General features: G+C 33.1%; 1 protein-coding gene and 1 long non-coding RNA gene across 5 annotated transcripts in view; both read left to right on the top strand.

The window, feature by feature from the left end:
* The first annotated feature begins 3,395 nt into the window (after window positions 1–3,395).
* LOC127702111 (WD repeat-containing protein 7-like) overlaps window positions 3,396–20,078 on the top strand; it is a 60,322-nt gene continuing 43,639 nt past the window's right edge. For all 4 annotated transcript variants that reach the window (XM_052206176.1, XM_052206177.1, XM_052206178.1 and 1 more), the window contains exons 1-6: window positions 3,396–3,507; window positions 11,542–11,715; window positions 12,828–12,934; window positions 13,233–13,311; window positions 14,112–14,280; window positions 17,092–17,162. In XM_052206176.1, coding sequence (XP_052062136.1) covers window positions 11,554–11,715; window positions 12,828–12,934; window positions 13,233–13,311; window positions 14,112–14,280; window positions 17,092–17,162 — 588 coding nt within the window. In that variant the 5' untranslated portion in view covers window positions 3,396–3,507; window positions 11,542–11,553. The remainder of the gene's footprint in view (window positions 3,508–11,541; window positions 11,716–12,827; window positions 12,935–13,232; window positions 13,312–14,111; window positions 14,281–17,091; window positions 17,163–20,078) is intronic.
* LOC127702189 (uncharacterized) lies at window positions 17,670–19,758 on the top strand. The gene is made up of 2 exons (XR_007982308.1): window positions 17,670–17,941; window positions 19,681–19,758. It is a non-coding gene; the product is annotated as an uncharacterized LOC127702189 (long non-coding RNA).

The raw sequence follows: 20,078 nt of genomic DNA on the forward strand, positions 1-20,078 counted from the left end.
GATTTCTTTTCGTAGCTACCCCCTTAATATGACTGAATACACCTAAAGGCATGTTAATTCTTACAAAGTGTCATGCTTGTATCCCCATTTGCATGATTTTGTGGTAAGCTGCTCAACTAGTACTTTTAGCAATACATTTATCGACATGTTGTAGGCGTTCCATTATGGAGATCATAATAAGACATAGACATAAGACATACACCTTTATTTAAAGTCGCTATATGCAATACAAGTACAAACATAAGCTCTGAAGAGCTTTTAAAACCGACAGAGCAACAATAAAACAAAACATACATATCAAGTCATGCACACATAAATTAAACATAGAAAGCAAGAGTTCATATTAATACATAAACATGCAACACAAACTAACGGTTCTTTAAAGCATCTTAAAAATTAAACATACACTGAAGCATGCACTTATGAGATAAAAACACAAAAGAAAAAGAAAATGGTTTGCACATAAAAAGCACATAGAGATTAGTTAAGTAACTTAAATTAGCACAAAGCAGCAGAAGCACTATAGTAAAGATAACAAAATAATTTTACCATGCTGAAAACAAAGCATTAAACTAAAAATAATGAACAGAAATAACTGGTTTTGCCGGCAAAACATTGGCATGAGCTGCCAGACCAAGAATTTATCAAGTTCATGAATTGATTTAAAGATGATTGCTTACGTAGCTCATCTGGCAGCTCATTCCCGCATACCTTAAAGATTGTAGGCCGTATGCAGTTGTTCTTACATGTGGTAGGTCGGCTGTATTCTGGTATCTAAAAGAGTAAGTGTTTTCCTTTAAGTGTATTAAATCATGGAGATAAACAGGACAATCTTCATTGATAATTTTGAAAACTTATATAGCCAATGATCGCATTCTTCTTATTTTTAAAGATGGTAATTTTGATTTGCAGAGTAGATCTTCATAACTTGCTGAATAGTCTTCATAGATAAATCTTAATATTCTCTCTTGAACTTTCTCTATCTTTTTTGTATTAACCTCCCCACAAAAGTGTCAAACTAGTGGTCAGTAATTTAAGTTGCACATTATGAAAGAATAATAAATTGTTAATTTTCCAAGTTTAGTCAGGTGTTTTCCAATTCTTTTTAATACATTTAGCTGTTTAGATGTTTTTTTTACATATTATAGAGACATGTTCATTGAAATTTAGCTTAAAATCTATTGTTACACCTAGAAGTTTAACGTTATCTTCACATTCTATTTCATTACCTTCTAATTTAAATTTTAAGTTTTTGTCTTTAGTTTTTTTACCTACAGCTATCGCTTGAAATTTTTCTGGATTAGCTTTCATTTTATTTATTGAGAACCAATTAATCAAAATTTTGCTTTCATCATCTAGAGTATTAATTATTTGATCTAAGTCTTTATCTGCATATGAAAGGGTGTTGTCATCTGCATAATTATAGAGTTCACTTTTATGAATAAAATAGAAAATGTCATTTAAAAAAATATTAAATAGTGTCGGCCCCAGTATAGACCCTTGTGGCACCCCTTTAAACATTGATTGCCAGTAGCTTGAACTAGTACCTACTTTAACACACTGTTTTCTATTAGTTAAATAACTTTCCAAAAGTTTAAGAGAAGCCGAGGGGGAGACACCATAGGATTTTAATCAGTTTTAGTAGGAGGGGGTCATGGGGTAGGCAACCAAAAGCCTTGGACAACTGAGTCCATTAATATAGCTGCTACATATTTATTCTGATCTAAAGCCTTTTTCCAATCTTCAATTATTTTTAATAAAGCGGTTTGGCATCCATATCCTTTTCGAAAAGCTGACAGAAAATGTGGAAAAAAGAATTAAAATATTCCACAAGTTGAGTTTCTATAGACCTCTCAAAATTTTTGAAATCATGGGCAATATACTTACAGGTCTATAGTTTCCTTTATCTAGAGTGTTTGATTTTTTATGCCGAGGTATTACTTGTGCTTCCTTTAATTTATCTGGGAAAACAGCTGATTCAAATGATTTATTTATTAATTTAGAAATTGGATTGGATAATTCAGATTCAGATAGTTTTAATACTTTTGAAGCGATTCCATCTTTTCCTGTTGCCTTTTTAATATTAATTTTATTGATTTGTTTTTTTTACAAACTCAGAAGTTACTGGGCTAAAACACAGTTCTTCTCTTTCTGGTTTGTTTTCTTTAATTACTCTAATGCTTGGATGCATGCATGGTGTTCATCAATAATTGTATCTTTTGAGCCGATATCTTTGGCAACATTTAGTTATTAAATATTTCGGCAACTTCATTTTAATTATTGATTATTTTATTGTCTTCACATAAGATTAGATCTTTAGAAAAATGTGACCCTTTATTAGTTAAAAAGGGCTTGATTGTTGGCCAAAAATCCTTGCTGCTTGGTCCTCCTACACATCTTTCCATGAAATAGTTTCTGATTCAACTGCGCCCCTTCAGACTTGTTCCTGTACTGTTATGAATCACAGTTTATGGTCAAACTCAGTAGATATCCGTTGAATTTCTATTTAATCTGGGACTAGCATACTAACATCGATATAATTATGTCCGACATTTAATTGATAAATTCAACAACACATACCTTGATGATATTTTTGCGTTAATTAAGTCGATAATTCTCTCTGCTGAAATTTACCCAAGGGAACTTATTTAAAATAAATCTTATATAACAGCAGAGACATGTATTATATGTCTCTGATAACAGCAATAAATGTCCTTTCCTAGATTTAGATATTTAAATATCACACGAAACTCTATACGAAAATTTACAAAACAATGGACGAGTTTTCGTTCCATGTTGTAAACTTTCCTTTTTGAACGGTGATGTTACATTGGCCCAATCTTACGATGTTTATATAATCCCAACTCGTTCGTTCTTGGTGTCCGTATCTGAAGTGACATGATAGATTTCATTGAACGTAATCTATGTTTCACTGGTAAATAATTACGTCAGGGATTTCGTTACCCGGCACAAATTCTGACTTTAATAAAAAAAAAATCTAAATTCTTTCATAGATACAAATATTCGGTTTACCGTTAGAAACCCTATTAACAATGGGATATCACATTCTAATGTTTACGGTAATGCTGTTTATAGAAAACGTAAATTAAGATACGCCAAAAAAGAAACACCTTTCTTTCCGAATAAAAGTAGTTTCCTATCCCACTTTTGTTTTGTATTTATTTTTTTGCGTAGCGATATTCTCCCAACTTCGTTTTGTAAATTATTATCTGCTTCATTTTGTCACTAATACATTTATTTTACTTAAAATAATAACATAACTTAAATTATGATTGTGCTTGATACTGTCTGTTTATGAATTTTAGTTCTTATTTCTAAACATTTTAGGGATTACTTTTTAGGGTAGGTAACCGGAAAAGAAGCTGTTAGGCACATTATCATTTGACATTTTTACAGAAAATCATCACATATCGAACCATTTGGTTAATTCTGTGTTATTGTACAAATGTAGACGAGTGCATTGTTTATTTGCTGTAAATTAATCACGTAAGCAGGTTTTGAAACATAGGATGACGTAACTTATTATCAATTAGAAGTATTTTATATCATAATCATATCCTTATGTTATCCAAAGCGGCAAAGGTATCTGAAATTTTTTTAATTAAACGTGAATAATCGGTCAAATATCATAGAACACAGAAACGAGCTTGGCTCACAAACACGCAACATAATTATTCTCAAAAATATGCATGGCAAAAAGAAAGACTCCGACGTTAAAGCAGCAGAGAATTATCTAGAAAACATTCTACCAAGCCTGTTATTTTTTAGCACAGTGCCACTCAAATGATGCATACAATGCAGACGAGACAGGGCTCTTCCCGACGGCACACTAACTCGCAAAGACAATGATATTGCAGGCAGCAAAAAGCTAAAAGACCAAAATCACTACAATGGTAGCATGCAACATGACTGTTACCGATAAGCGTAAACTACTTGCAATTGGCAAAAGTAAAGACAAACGATGCTTCAGGGGTAAAAAAAGTCTACCAGTAATTTACAAAAATAACAAGAACCCGTGGATAACCGCTGGGATATTCATTAATAGGTTGAGAGAACTGAACAAAGATACATGTATGTGCCATTTCGCTTTCATGTCGATCCGGCCCCACGTCGATCTGGCCCAAGTCGATCCGTCCCACGTCGATCCGGCCCAACGTCGATCCGGCCCATATTTAAAGTCGATCCGGCCCAATAAAAAAATATATTCATAAGGAATAAAAAAAAAGATATATATTAACTGTAATTCATAAATGTTTAACGGTACCATCACCACCTCCTTCTTCTTTCGTGCAGTCGGACACATGTACGACATTCCTGTGCCAGACCTAGAACCAGAAGAAGACACTGACAGCGAGTGATTTAATTGACATTGAGTGAACTGTATGACTTGTATTATGTTAGTGCATATGTGGCTACAATCTATATGTTTATATAACATTTATTTATTAAATGCTTAATGAGTATTCTTTATGTTTAGAATAATCTTGGTGAGCTAATCAAATTGAATAGTTATAGTGCTGTTAGTTGTTCTATATATTATATATGTACTGCGTATGATAGTTACTGTATATGTTATTGTAGTGCTGCAAGTGTGACCCCTATGTAAGTGACAGTGTAACTGTTAGTGTAAATGATTTAAGAGTTATATATATTTATGTGAGTGTCAGAGATAGTGTGTTTGTTAGTGTGTATGAATTTATTGTTATATTATAGTAATGCTGATATTATATTTTAGAAAGTGAAAATGTGCATTCAGTGTAATTATTTTGTTATTATCTTGCAATAAAGAATAATGGATACTCATATAACTTGTTTTTTATCTACACACAACTATTCAAAATATTGTCAACTTTAAAAAAATATATTGAATATATTCGATATTACAAAAAAAAAACATGTATTATAGAAGCCTCTGATGTTACCTGAAAAAAAAATACAATTAATTATTATAACACATAACACCATACAAAAGATCAAACTATAAAGACCTTGTTGATTACTTAACTTTAATCAATCAGGATTTGATTGAATTAAGTGATTACGAGTGGCATTACCTTAGTTTACATTCATTAGACAATTGACAATTATAGACTAATGATTTGATTAAACAAGTCATTATGATGAGTTAAATTTTATAGGTATTTATTTATAACTGTAAATATTTATTTAGCTATTCTGTGTGTGAATTAAATAAAATAAAAATCGCCATGACATTCAAAGTTATCATGGAAAATAACTTCATATTAAAATATGTTGAAGCTGCTATACAAACAGACACAATCACACTCATTTTCGTATCGATGTAAAATAATTCTTTGACTGGTACTCCAATACTTCACTTACCTGTTGTCATCCATAAACGATACTTTTTACAAATTCCATTTATACTGTTAAAATTTGTCACAAAATCCTCCAAAGTCAATATAGTTTATTCATATTTTATTATGGGGCCGGATCGACGTAGGGACGGATCGACGTGGGCCGGATCGACTTGGGAAGGATCGACTTTGGGCCGGATCGACTTGGGGCCGGATCGGTTTGGGGACGGAACGACCGGATACCGTGCCATCAAAACCGCAAAAGACTCATGCTGGTCGACAACTGTAGCTCTCACCCAAAAGATGCCGCTGACAGACTTGAACATGCAGATCTAGATATTCTGCCACCAAATACTACTGCCATAATTCAACCCTGTGACCAAGGGATAATCTGAAATCTCATAGGACATTATTGTAGTCAGTTAGTACAGAAAGCTATAACAGAGATAGACACAACAACTGCTAGTGCTACCGAAATAGCTGAAAAAGTCACGCTCCTTGACGCCATACATATGGTAATCAACGCATGGAAAAAAGTGAAAACAACCACCGTCGTATACTGCTTTAAAAAAGCTGGTTTCAAAGACACTCCTGAAGAACAAATTATCCCAGAGATAAATGACATTCAGTGTTCCAGCTAGGATTTCAAAAGGGCAGGGAGCCAATCATGAAAGGGGCATTGATTGATAATTCAAAAAGGGCACGTCAAACATTGTCTTTTAATTATGTAACAGCTAGGTTTCAGCTAGGAGTTTGAGGGCTTTAGTCCCTTTTACCCAAGATGAAAATCAACTATATTTTGGGTAACAGTATGGGACCAAGGACGTTTATTACTATCTATACATATGCCCAAGTCCTTCAAGGACCAGGATCTTTGAAGACTTAAGACATGCTACAAATGTAGGCAGTTACATGTTTTGCATGATTTGACTGATGTGATGCTTAAATATGAAGATTAGAACAAGGATCCGGAAATCTAGTTCACAATTTGAATTTCACTTTAGTTATTTTCAGGGGACATTCCTGATCAGCATGATCAGCAAAAGTTGGGTTCCTCTTTTTTAAAACCAGGAATCACAGCATAAGTGAAATTATAACGACTATTTCACAGCATAATCATTATCCCTGTATAAATGTTTGATTCAATATTTGGAATACATTTTTAGCTCACCTGGCCCAAAGGGCCAAGTGAGCTTTTCTCATTACTTGGCGTCCGTCGTCGTTGTCGTTAACTTTTTACATTTTGAACTTCTTCTAGAGAACCACTGAATGGAATGGAACCAAACATGGCATGAATGTTCCGTATGAGGTGCTGACCAAGTGTTGTTACTTTGTAGCCGATCCATCATCCAAGATGGCTGCATGCGGGGGACTTAGTTTAACATAGGACCCTATGGGAAATACATACAAATATCTTCTTTTAGAGAACCACTGAATGGAATGAAACAAAACATGGCATGAATGTTCCTTATGAGGTGCTGAACAAGTGTTGTTACTTTGCAGTCGGTCCATCATCCAAGATGGCCGCCAGCGGGGGACTTAGTTTAACATAGGACCCTATGTGGAATACATACAAATGTCTTCTTTTCGAGAACCACTGAATGGAATGAAACCAAACATGGCATGAATGTTCCTTGTGAGGTGCTGACCAAGTGTTGTTACTTTGCAGTCGGTCCATCATCCAAGATGGCAGACAGCGGGGGACTTAGATTAACATAGGACCCTATGGGAAATACATACAAATGTCTTCTTTTTGAGAACCACTGAATGGAATGAAACAAAACATGGCATGAATGTTCCTTATGAGGTGCTGACCAAGTGTTGTTACTTTGCAGTAGGTCCATCATCCAAGATGGCAGACAGCAGGGGGACTTAGTTTAACATAGGACCCTATGGGAAATACATACAAATGTCTTCTTTTAGAGAACCAGTGAATGGAATGAAACCAAACATGGCATGAATGTTCCTTATGAGGTGCTGACCAAATGTTGTTACTTTGCAGTTGGTCCATCATCCAAGATGGCCGCCAGTGGGGGACTTAGTTTAACATAGGACCCCATGGGAAATACATACAAATGTCTTCTTTTAGAGAACCACTAAATGGAACGGAACCAAACATGGCATGAATGTTCCTTATGAGGTGTTGACCAAGTGTTGCTACTTTGCAGTTGGTCCATCATCCAAGATGGCCGGCAGCGGGGGACTTAGTTTAACATAGGACCCTATGGGAAATACATACAAATGTCTTCTTTTAGAGAACCACTGAATGTAATGGAACCAAACATGGCATGAATGTTCCTTATGAGGTGTTGACCAAGTGTTGTTTCTTTGCAGCCGATCCATCATCCAAGATGGCCGGCAGCGGTGGACTTAGTTTAACATAGGACCCTATGGGAAATACATACAAATGTCTTCTTTTTGAGAACCACTGAATGTAATGGAACCAAACATGGCATGAATGTTCCTTATGAGGTGTTGACCAAGTGTTGTTTCTTTGCAGCCGATCCATCATCCAAGATGGCCGGCAGCGGGGGACTTAGTTTAACATAGGACCCTATGGGAAATACATACAAATGTCTTCTTTTAGAGTACTGCTGAATGGGATGAAATCAAACATGGCATGAATGTTCCTTATGAGGTGCTGACCAAGTGATGCTACTTTGTTTGCCGATTTACTGTTCAAGATGGCCACCAGGATATTTTATTAAATAAAGGGACCAATATTAAACCAAATTTGGCCTCAATCATTATTTGGGTATCTGTTTTGATTTTTATCTATCTTTACATGATTTTTAAAACCAAAGTAGAGTCAGGTGAGCGACACAGGCTCTTGAGAGCCTCTTGTTATAAATTTAGATCAATTAAAATGACTGTATATTTTAAAATTATCAAGAATAGATCATGTTTACTTTCAATTTTTAAACGAAATGAAAACATGAAGTGACAAAAGGATAAAAAATTTAGAATGCATTCGGATTCAAATACGGATTGGTTCATGTTTAACAAAAAGGCAGGAAATTGTAATATTTTAAATTAAGTTGCTCAGTACATGATAAAGAAAGCCCCTCTCTGACTCTTGAAAATATTTTTGAACGTTTTGAATAAAGTTTTATCTTGATAATCGAAAATTGTCGAAAGATTTTGATGAAAAGTTATATAAAATGTGACAAAAATAAGTCATATGACTAAACTACATCAAACGAGGTGCAAACACTGATCGTTTGAGAAATTTTGAAATTAAAATGCGAACTGTTTGGGGGAAAACAATTTTGTTCAATTGACGAAACTACAAAAATATCTATGGATAAACGAACTCCAAATTGTGGTCTTTTTAGAAATATTGAAATTGAAATGCTGACTAACTGTTTTTACTGGGAAAAAATAATTATAATGGTCAATTATGAGGTTTATTAATTAACGGATTAGTGACCCATCCGATGGCGATTATAAAACGGATTACAATGTACCTGTAATCACAACTTATAACACCTGCTGTAAATGTTAAGTAGCTGAGGGTCATAAACTTGTCAGAAACATGAAGACAGGTAGAATTATAGTATTTTCATTAAAATAATACGACAATAAAGGCATGGATTTGCGAAAAAGGGCAGGGCGTCTTAAAAAGGGCACAGGGCATAAAAAAATGGGCACAAGGCGTCAGTCGGGAAAGGGTGGGCGGACTTCCCTGTGAAAACAATCAAGCTGGAACACTGTCATTGAACAACCATTCACACTGAGTACATCGGTCATGATAACAACACCGAATGTTATGGAGAGTTTACAGACACCAACATTGCCGCATCCATTTTACAAGACGAACCTATGAGGAATTCCGACCCAACAGATGATACAGACAGCAAAGACGAGTTAGAAGAAAGCATCGTTCCAGTGAATTTCTCCCAGGCAAACACACTTGTCACTGGTTAACGACGTGCTATGGAGGAACACAATTGTACTGACTTCTCAACCTACTACAAAATGGAAGCTGAAATTCTAAAGATGTTTGGTCAGTCAAGACGACAATGCAAGATTACAGAGTTTGTAAACTTGATACCATAATGACATTTATTTTGTAACTCTGTAGAAATTAGTGCTGTGTAAATATTATATGCTTTATGAAAATTAATCTTAGCTATTTTATGACTTTTTGGAAAACAGTATTAAATGTCAGTATTCACCTCTGAAGCTAACAAAACCTTTAAACAGACTTATTAAGAAGGGATATAGTTACGATACTGTTGTCAGGTCATTAAAGATTGCATATTTTGGCGTTAATATTGATTCACTTATAGGGTCTTTGCATCGGCACTAAACACATTTATTTAAAAACCAGTTGTTGGCATGACACGGGTTATGTTCTTCTCATATATGTTATGATGGTATGATACTAAACCCCTAACGGGAAGGATTGTGCCTGATATTCATATGCTGAAGACATAATCTTTCAATCAGTTTAATTGAAGTCTGGAGCTGGCATGTCAGTTAACTGCTAGTAGTCTGTTGTTATTTATGTATTATTGTCATTTTGTTTATTTTCTTTGGTTACATCTTCTGACATCAGACTCGGACTATTCTTGAACTGAATTTTAATGTGCGTATTGTTATGCGTTTACTTTTCTACATTGGCTAGAGGTATAGGGGGAGGGTTGAGATCTCATAAACATGTTTAACCCCGCCGCATTTTTGCGCCTGTCCCAAGTCAGGAGCCTCTAGCCTTTGTTAGTCTTGTATTATTTTTAATTTTAGTTTCTTGTGTACAATTTGGAGTTTAGTATGGCGTTCATTATCACTGAACTAGTATATATATTTGTTTAGTGGCCAGCTGAAGGACGCCTCCGGGTGCTGGAATTTCTCGCTGCATTGAAGACCTGTTGGTGACCTTCTGCTGTTGTCTGTTCTATGGTCCGGTTGTTGTCTCTTTGACACATTCCCCATTTCCATTCTCAATTTTATTGTGCAAATGATATGTTCTTTATGAAAATTAAACCATGCTATTGTACTTTTCAGAAAATATTGTTTTGAATATGATATATGCTTGAAAAAATATTAACTGTCAGTCAATAAATTATTTTATATGTTGAAATGTTACTGTCTATAATTATTTCATCTGTATGATTGATTAAAGATACAATTTGCTTCTCACTCTCATTTGAATTAATTATTACCCCTGAAGGAGCCCCTTTCCAACTTTACATATAAGGAAAATGTAATGAGGTCACTGAATCCAGATACACAAAAATCAATTCTGCGGTTGAAAAGCATTTTAAAGAAACATGGGTACACTTTTTTGATAACCTTCTTGGTAATTGGTTATTGCCTGCTTGAATAAACAGGAGTGATGGTTTATTTAACATACCATCACAGATAAAAAAAAACAATTATACTTTATCTGTTTATAGATCAAAAACTGACAACAACACTTCTGGTCTGACGTCAACCAAAATCATGATTTCCGTTATAAGCATACTCCACTTAATTGCATAATTTTGTCTGACAAATAGGCTATGCAAATAACCAGAATTGACTCTAGAACTTCTTTTTTTTTCTGAAAATACATTTTTAATAAGTACCAGTATGAAGTAATTTTGCAACAGATCAGAACTTAATGAAAAATTAATGATTAGATATCTTTCATAAAATAGGTCAATAAATGGTACAATTTGGAGCGTGACATGGACACTTGTCTATCATTAAAAACAGTGATACATATAGCTCTCAAGAAGTCTCAATGTCAAGATCATATTCTATTCATGAAACACTGAACATCCCTTAAAGTCTGTTCTGTTTTTCAAACTCCTTTAATTTGCAATATAAAATAAGTCGAAGATATTGGGTAAAATGCATGAAATTTCAGTCTAAATGTAGCTGGCCATTTGATAGCATTATCTAGCTATAGTGTATTCCATCTCATATATTAAATTAGTTTGCATCTATGGCCTAATGAGATACACATGACTGTTGAAAGCAATGAAAAATTTTCCTGAATATAAGAGTACCAACAAAGATTTAGATAACTCTGGTTTTATTGTGTTATTAGGTTGCTGTTTTATTGAAATTTACCATACATTTTTTTACCGTTGTATTATTGTATAATATCTATGTTCTTCTGTGTACCTTTGTATCCACAGCGGTTTATCAGAATAAAGTATATGTATTACAACCTCACATTTGACTTCATAATGTATTCCTGTTTTCACTTCAGATTTTAATTAAAATGTCTACTGGTGGAAATCTTGTAGTTCCCATGGTATTATGGGGAGACAACTGTCCTACACACTGTATATCAGCTGTGTTGATGACACCTGACCAGAGAACTATTATCACTGGTTGTAATGATGGACAGCTTGGTATATGGGACGTCACAGAAAATTGGCAGGTAATACACAACTGTACCCTATTTTTAATTGAACATAATTGGAAAAGATTGATAGAAAGTAAAAGATACATTGTAGCTTGTGAGAGAATCATTGTTACCCTTTCCAATATTTCTTTCAGTTAAAATAACTGTTAAGAAACATAAACAAGAGAGAGTGTGTATATGTTGATTTGATACAGAAATGTGATGTAGTTAGTACAATTTGTTGATTACTATCGCCCCTGATTATGTACACGAATTTGTCTCAATCATTTCAGAGACGCAGTAAGAATCCAGTGTTCTTCCTGCTAATTTCAGATATCATCCTGGTAAACAAGTAATTATGAAATACCATCTTATTGTTTGAATTTTTGTTTCATAAAATTATAACATTACATCCATTACACAATTTATAAGAAAATAATTTCAGATAGTATCATATACAAGCAATATAGTATCACATATCATGATGCTAAAATGCCCTGGAAAAACAAATTATGAGAACCAGTTATTACATGTTTATGTATAAGTCCTAAAAGGTTGCTAGCTTAAACACAAGTATTGATGAAATAATAGTATTTAATATTTTAATATGAATATTAAGGATGTTTTTTTTGCTTGGTATGTACTGATGTCCCTAAGCACTGACTATTCATAAAAAGAATTCAAAATTGTTTTAATATATTTTAAGCTATTCTTAATCAACAAAAAAGGAAACAACTTACATCCAATATTGAAATAAGGTTAACAAATACCAAAGCTTCACTCTTATACACTTTCATTAATATAAAAGAGGCAAAATATCCTGTACCTTCATCAATATTAAAAAGATTGAATATCCCATACCTCTAAATTCCAACTTTCAAGAATCACCCTGAATTTATGCAAATATAAAAATAAGACGATGTGGTATGATTGCTAATGAGACAACTCTCCACAAGAGACCAAACAACACAGAAATTAACAACTAAAGGTCACTGTACGGCCTTCAACAATGAGCAAAGCCTATACTGCATAGTCAGCTGTAAAAGGCCCCGAAATGACAAATGTAAAACAATTCAAAACGAGAAAACTAACGGCCTAATTTATGCACACAATAATGAACGAAAAACAAATATGGTTTTTTTTTGTAGATATTTCCAAGAAGTTTACTCTTTGGACATACTACTGCTATCAGTTGTTTGGCCTTGGGCAGTAGCAAATCAGAAACGCCATATGTTGTCAGTGCTTCAGAGAATGGGTATATTAAAATAGTTCTTCTGTAACCAACAGTTCATACATTTTATGATTATAGACGATTTGCTATAGGTAACGAACATTATAAAGATATGGTTTAAAAAAATATGATACACCTGTCCCCTGAAGACAATATAGTCAGATATTTTATCATATAAATGTATTCATTTAGGATGCAGTTCATGAAAGTTAGTACTATGGACACCAATGTAAATTTTTCAAACTTGTGTTAAACAAAGCTAGATTTACAAGCTATTATGAAATAAAAACTTGTTGTAAATCAGTGTAATGTATAATTTCAGAGAGATGTGTCTTTGGGATATAAGTGATGGTAGATGTGTAGAATGTAGCAAGTTAACAGTCACACATACAAACATGCAGGTAACTAAGATAATAGTAAAGTATGGACTGTACTACTGACCTGATAATACAGGTAGCAAGTTAACAGTCACACATACAAACATACAGGTTACTAGGATAATAGTAAAGTATGGACTGTACTACTGGCCTGGAAATACAGGTAGTATTACGAACACTGTGAACAACTACCAAAAGAGTTACAAAATGATGCTCCATATTAATAAATGGAGATGTTTGGTGAATGTCATTGAGATAACAACCCAAAAACACGTTAAAATGAAAAAAGTGTGTACAGTTTAACATAAGTTCTTACATATACACAAGTGTAAAATAGGCAGAGAAGATACCAAGGAGGCAATAAAGCTGTTAGTCAAAGAAAAATGACAATAGTCCACAAAACACTACACACAAAATGTTTAAATGAGCAACTCAAATCCCAAACCAAAAACCAAGGTTGAACTCAGGTGCTAGAGGGAGAGCAGTTCCTTCTTCAATAGTGACAACCATAATGTTGCTCATGGCCCATGAGTAACAATATGGTTGTCAATAGTGAAATCAAGTAAGAATCTAGTGATAAGTTGTATTAAGTGAAGATGTAATCATTGAAATGAGAAAAGAATCCTGATTTATTTGATAGTGGACAAGTAGGAAGTAGAAGTAGACAATTTTTTAAATGATTTTCTATTATTGTCCCTATGTAGTATTGTGTGAAGGATATAAAAATAAAAGACATCTATAATTTCTTAAAGAGTAAGTACAATAGTTATTTCAATTTGAATAAGTTTTAATTCTTTACAAATGAATTGTCTTTTCTTTTCCAGTCTTACTACTTCAAGAACTCCAAAGACCTACGCCTTGTATGTAACGGTTATTATCCAGAAATTCTGATCATCGACCCTTTGACTTTTGATACCTTGTACACATTGTGTTCAAAAGTATTGCCTGATTGGATAAGTGCATGCTGTGTTCTCAGGCCAGTGAAAAGAGAAGGTAATGCATGATATTGATATTAGATATGTGGATAAGTGGTTGCAATTAAGACCAAAATAATGTTACACTGAACCTTGTTCTTCTTATATCACTTGAAGAGAATTTTGTTATAGTAAATTCAGTTATTTACTTGTAATTTGTCATATAGAATTGAAACAGTGTGCAATGAATAAACAAATATTGAAACTGAATAAACATTTCCATTTTCAATAAATGTATGTATTTTCTCTTTTAGAAACCATTCCTGTTAGGTGAAACTTGACCTGTCAAGATATTTTGATTTTATAGAAGTAATATCAAATGTATTTCATTTGAATAATAATAATAATGATAATGTAAATCATGGTTAATATATTTTAACAAATGTTTTTTTTTAGATGAACAGAGTAAGTACTTGGGTAACAGAAATTTAAAAAAAAAAAATCAAACGAAAGATCTCTATACCTAACCTTATTACTATCATTTTCGATTTTTATCCACAATAAAGGCTTTACAATCTTAACATATATTTTTTAATTATTTGATGCTGTTATTTTTTTCTGACTATCATCTAACAATCAGGATGGATTATTGCTTTGGTGAAATGACTTATGATAAATTTAACTTTAGAAATCTAGCCAATGACCTGATATGTTCTCTATAAGACCCTTCCTAAATGCACGAAGGAATATGTTATAATATTTCGAATAACCCATTAGAAATCATTGCTATTGTTGAAAAAAGAATTTCATTATCTAGAAAACCTTTATCCATTTTCTGCTTAACCTTCAACATAAAATTGGCATTTCTTATTACCATTTAAATGATCAAATGGGATGTTTTCCAAGCTTGAGAGTCCTGTACCACCTATGATGTCTTAGTTCATCATATATCTATTACCCTGTACAAAGTTTTAAAAATTAAGATATTTAACCATGTTTGAAGATCAGATTTCTATTTCATAAACATTTGTCAGTGTGCTCTTTGTTCCTTACAATTACTTTAAATACCATGCAGTGATACATGCCATAACCAAAGAGCTGTTTGCTTATTGTCTCATTAACCCATTTGCTGTGCATCTATAGCTAATATAAGCATTTTTTATGCCAATAGTTATTTTATAGGCATTTTTTTACATGCATTGTCAAAAGGCGGAAGTAGGCTAAGCAAATGCTTGACTCCGTACGTCCAAAGAGAAACTTTCCTCAAAGTTTTCTTGGCTTCTATGAAAGTGTTAAGGTTGAGTTGTAGCAAGCAAGTTTGAAATTTTACAACACTCATAGTACAAGGAAAATTTTCGTCAAAGTTTTCTAGGATTTTATGAAAGGGAATGATTTAATATTTAGTCTGCAGCTTGATAAAATTTAATTCTAGCAAGTATGCAATTTTTACATCTGCATTGTAGCCATTTCCTGTTTGAAGATAGTTTGAAATTTTACAGCACTCATTGTACAAGTAAAACTTTCATCAAACTTTTCTTGGCTTCTATTGAAGTGAATGATTTGAATATTTGGTTTGAGAATGATCAGTTATGCTCCCGTATACATGTTAACTCAATTAATTGAATGCAGTGACACAGGTCCAGGCCCTGTATTGGTCTTGTTTAAATTGGAACATTAAAATGTATTTCTTTATTTGAACAAAATATATATATATAGAGATAATATCTTCTAAGAATGATAGACCAATCAATACAGTGATCTGGAAGGATTTTTTCTCTATGGGCCCAGGGCCCCCCAAAAATAAATTCAATGGGCCATTTTTAGAATTAATGGGCCATGTTGTCAAATGAGTGGGCCATTCGTTAACAATAAAAAAATAAATAAAAAAAGTGTATATTTCACTGTACTTACAAGTATGATTCTAATTAATATCATGGAAATTGTTCCTGTGATTTTGTTATTTCAATTTCAATGAATATACAATAACTTCTTCCAAACCGGGCAATATTTACGATAACCTTTATTTACAATGTTAAAACTGGTACTGTTCCCTTGTTCATGTTCATTATTTTTTTACATTAAATTTGGGTCTTCGTCGATACCATACTTATTCCAGACGTTCCGTATTAGAGGACGTTTCTGGCATTTCCTCTGCACTTGTATTATTATTACTTCATCACGATGACAAGAATAACAGTAGAGAGCAACGTGAATTGATAAGACACGACAACAATTCGCTGAAGGCATGTTTAATGTCAAAACTAGCCAAAGACCAAAAAAATTGACAAGGACAGTTAAGCCCCTTTTATGGAGACAAATACTATGCTATTCATAAAAAGGCTTTTGGATTTTTCAATCGAAATAATAGCAAGCTTACTTAAAAGATTATAATTAGAGAAGAATTCTCGACTGTACTAGCCAATTTTCACAAATTTAAAGTTGTTTATAAAAAAATATATCATGAATGATGGTTAATTACGTTTTTTGGGTAATCAGTCATACCGCATGTTGCTATTATTACCATAGGAAAACACCCGAGACGTCCCAAAAATATATAGGTGCTCCTATCATTGGAGTTGTGTACTCGACACGGCACGAAATACGATCGGAAATCCATTTGACGATATCTCAACGTTTCAAAACGAAGTGAAAAATATCATGCGCCACGCGGGCGCTTATCTTTGTCACTCTATGCGCCATTTCTGGTCGATAAGCGCAATTGGCGCAAGGCGCACGTCCTTCCCGATCACTGCAATACATTGATTTATATAATTAACACATTCTCAATTTATATGAAAGTATTCTCTTAACCATTATATGATTTGTTCTGTAATATTTTCATCTGCCTTTTGTACAGCTTGCAGTTAATTTTCAAAATTTTATTTTGTAGAAGATGTTTTGTTAGCAATAACTAACTCAGGTGCAGTGAAGATATGGATGTTGACTGGTTATGAAAATAGGGTAGCTATTTATTTAAATGTTTATGTATATAATTACAACTCTGTATATGAAAAAAAAACATAATCGACACATGGTAAAAGATGAAATTAAGTTTTCTCAACTATTTTAATTTTATACAAAAGCGACTAAATTTCTTATAAATTTGAAGCAATGAAATTCTATACAAACATTGGGTACCTTGGTAACCATTTTATACTTGAATGACTGATAAGTTTAAATGTTTTATAAGAATAAAGATAAGCAACTGAAAGTCATTTAAAAGGGATAATTGTGCAGTTGAAACCTCTTGGTATTTTTTAGACAGTAATAAAGACCCATACAAAAAATTGGTCAAATTGCCTTGTATTTCTTCATGAAATCCTTATATATACAACAAGTCATACAAATCAAAATTAATTTAACTTTCCAATGAATTTAAGTCTTACTTAACCCCTTTTAGGATAATATATCACATGTGACTTCTCTTTCTATTTCTGTTGAAATTTTTAAGTACTTTTTATACTTTTGCGGTCGTATATTGGTATGACGTTGGCGTCGTTGTCGTCGTCCGAAGACACATTGGTTTTCGCACTCTAACTTTAGTTTAAGTGAATGGATCGCTATGAAATTTTACCACAAGGTTCAATACCACAAAAGGAAGGTAGGGATTGATTTTGGGGGTTATGGTACCAACAGTTAAGGAATTAGGGGCCAAAAAGGGGCCAAAAATAAGCATGTTTGTAACTTCCAGACATAACTTGTGTGTTAGTGTATGGATCTCTCTGACATTATACCACAAGGTTCCATATCACAAAGGGAATGTTGGGATTGATTTTGGGGGTAATTGCCTCCAAATTTTAGGAATTAGGGGCCAAAAAGGGGCAAAAAACAAGCATTTTTCTAGTTTCATGACAATAACTTGTGTGTAAGTGTATGGATTTCTCTGACATTGTACCCAGTGTTCTCCCCAGGATTTTTGGATAGCACCAGGGTAACGCGTGTGAACAGCTTGGTGAAATGATTCATACAATCAGTTGTGTCGCGTGACGTCGCTATATTTCTAGTTACTGCAGTTTTTATGTCTCTTGTTTTGTTTTAATACTGTGGTACTGTGTTATTTCAGAATATTATTGGTTAAAAAGATCAATAACCAGTTTGTATACTTTTAATATTTTTAAAAAATAAATAAAACATGATTCATTACATAATATTCATCTAAATTAAAAGTAATTAAATCTTTTATAAAATCCATGATCAATAAAAATAAAATATCATTCAAACAGGAACATATATATTGTTAGATATACTGTTCCCAGATTCAAAAGAGAACAAAAATGTTCAATTTAAAAAACTTTCTAGTTTCTAGAAAGAAAGTTGTTGTATGTGAAAGGATTCTTGTCATAAGGAGATATAAAATTAACAAGAACAAAATTGTGTTATAATTTGAACCAGTTTCTATCTTAAATTTTAATAAAAAGAAATTTTTGATAAATTTTAAAACATTTTGCTATAGATTTCATGTACATGTAAATATTAACCTTTCTTGTCTTTGGTGATAATCAAACATAGATACAGACTTAATACTGCACTGAAATCTAAATCTTTATTTGTCATGATATATTTAAAAAGAATTCCTAAATCTATAAATTTATCTTAGGTCTATAGATCTATAAGTAACCATATTCAATGTCAACAACAAAGTCTCCCTATTTTCCCGCCTAAATGACAGGAAGTAGATATAAATAGATTTAACATGTGCTTATGGATTAAAATTGCAAGATCACTTCTGTTATTCATAAATGATCATATGGATATAGATATCCAGTTTGAAGGTACAGTCATGCATTTTATTTATAGAATAGAATAGATTGCAGTTAATTGTAAATAATCTTGAATATTCTACGTGAACTAACTGGTTCATGTGATCCTTCCCCTTTGAATTTCTTGTTGACAGTTTGAAACCGGAATATCATGCAATAATTATGTCATAATTAAAGTTAATGTTGGCCATGGTTTAATCAGAGACATATAAAACTATAATATAAGTTGAGCTAACTTTATCATGTACAAAATAATATGTACCGTCGTGTGTACAACTATCGGGTCAACACGGTTTGTTTACAAAGTATTTGCCGACTTGTCAGGTGGTGAGTGATGCCTTAAAATAGTTATCTTTGATCATAAAGTTATGATCTCTAAATTAAAACACAAAAGAATCATATAAAAAGTGTTAATTACATCGATTCAATTCATCCAATCAACAAAGGTTAACCTCATAAAGGTAAATCGATCACGTGGTGTAAACAATCCGTGCTGAACTGGTTTGAACTGGTCAAATTTCACCTGGAATTTTATACCGCATGGAAAAGATTTAACAAGTCGTTTAAAACTTTACCGATTTACGATTTTTTAACTGAAAATTTTAGCACCACGGAGAAAAATTATACATCGCGGTTAGAACGATACCACCACGGTAAAAAATTATACATCGCGGGCCCGCGGTCCTTTAAGGGTCTGGGGAGAACACTGGTACCACAAGGTTCCATATCACAAAGGGAATGCTGGGATTGATTTTGGGGGTAATTGCCTCAAAATTTTAGGAATTAGGGGCCAAAAAGGGGCAAAAAACAAGCATTTTTCTAGTTTCATGACAATAACTTGTGTGTAAGCGTATGGATCTTTATGAAATTGTACTACAAGGTTCCATATCACAAAGGAAAAGCTGGAATTGAGTTTGGGGGTAATTGCCCAAAACGTTTAGGAATAAGGGGCCAAAAATAAGCATTTTTCTAGTTTCCAGACAATAACTTGTGTTCAAGTGTATGGATCTCTCTGAAATTGTACTGCAAGGTACCATACCACAAAGGGAAGGCTGGGATTGATTTTGGGGGTAATTGCCTCAAAATTTTAGGAATCAGGGGCCATAAAGGGGCAAAA

This window comes from Mytilus californianus, unplaced genomic scaffold (genome assembly GCF_021869535.1).
Source record: "Mytilus californianus isolate M0D057914Y unplaced genomic scaffold, xbMytCali1.0.p SCAF_5, whole genome shotgun sequence".
In the NCBI taxonomy this organism is placed as follows: Eukaryota; Metazoa; Mollusca; class Bivalvia; order Mytilida; family Mytilidae; genus Mytilus; species Mytilus californianus.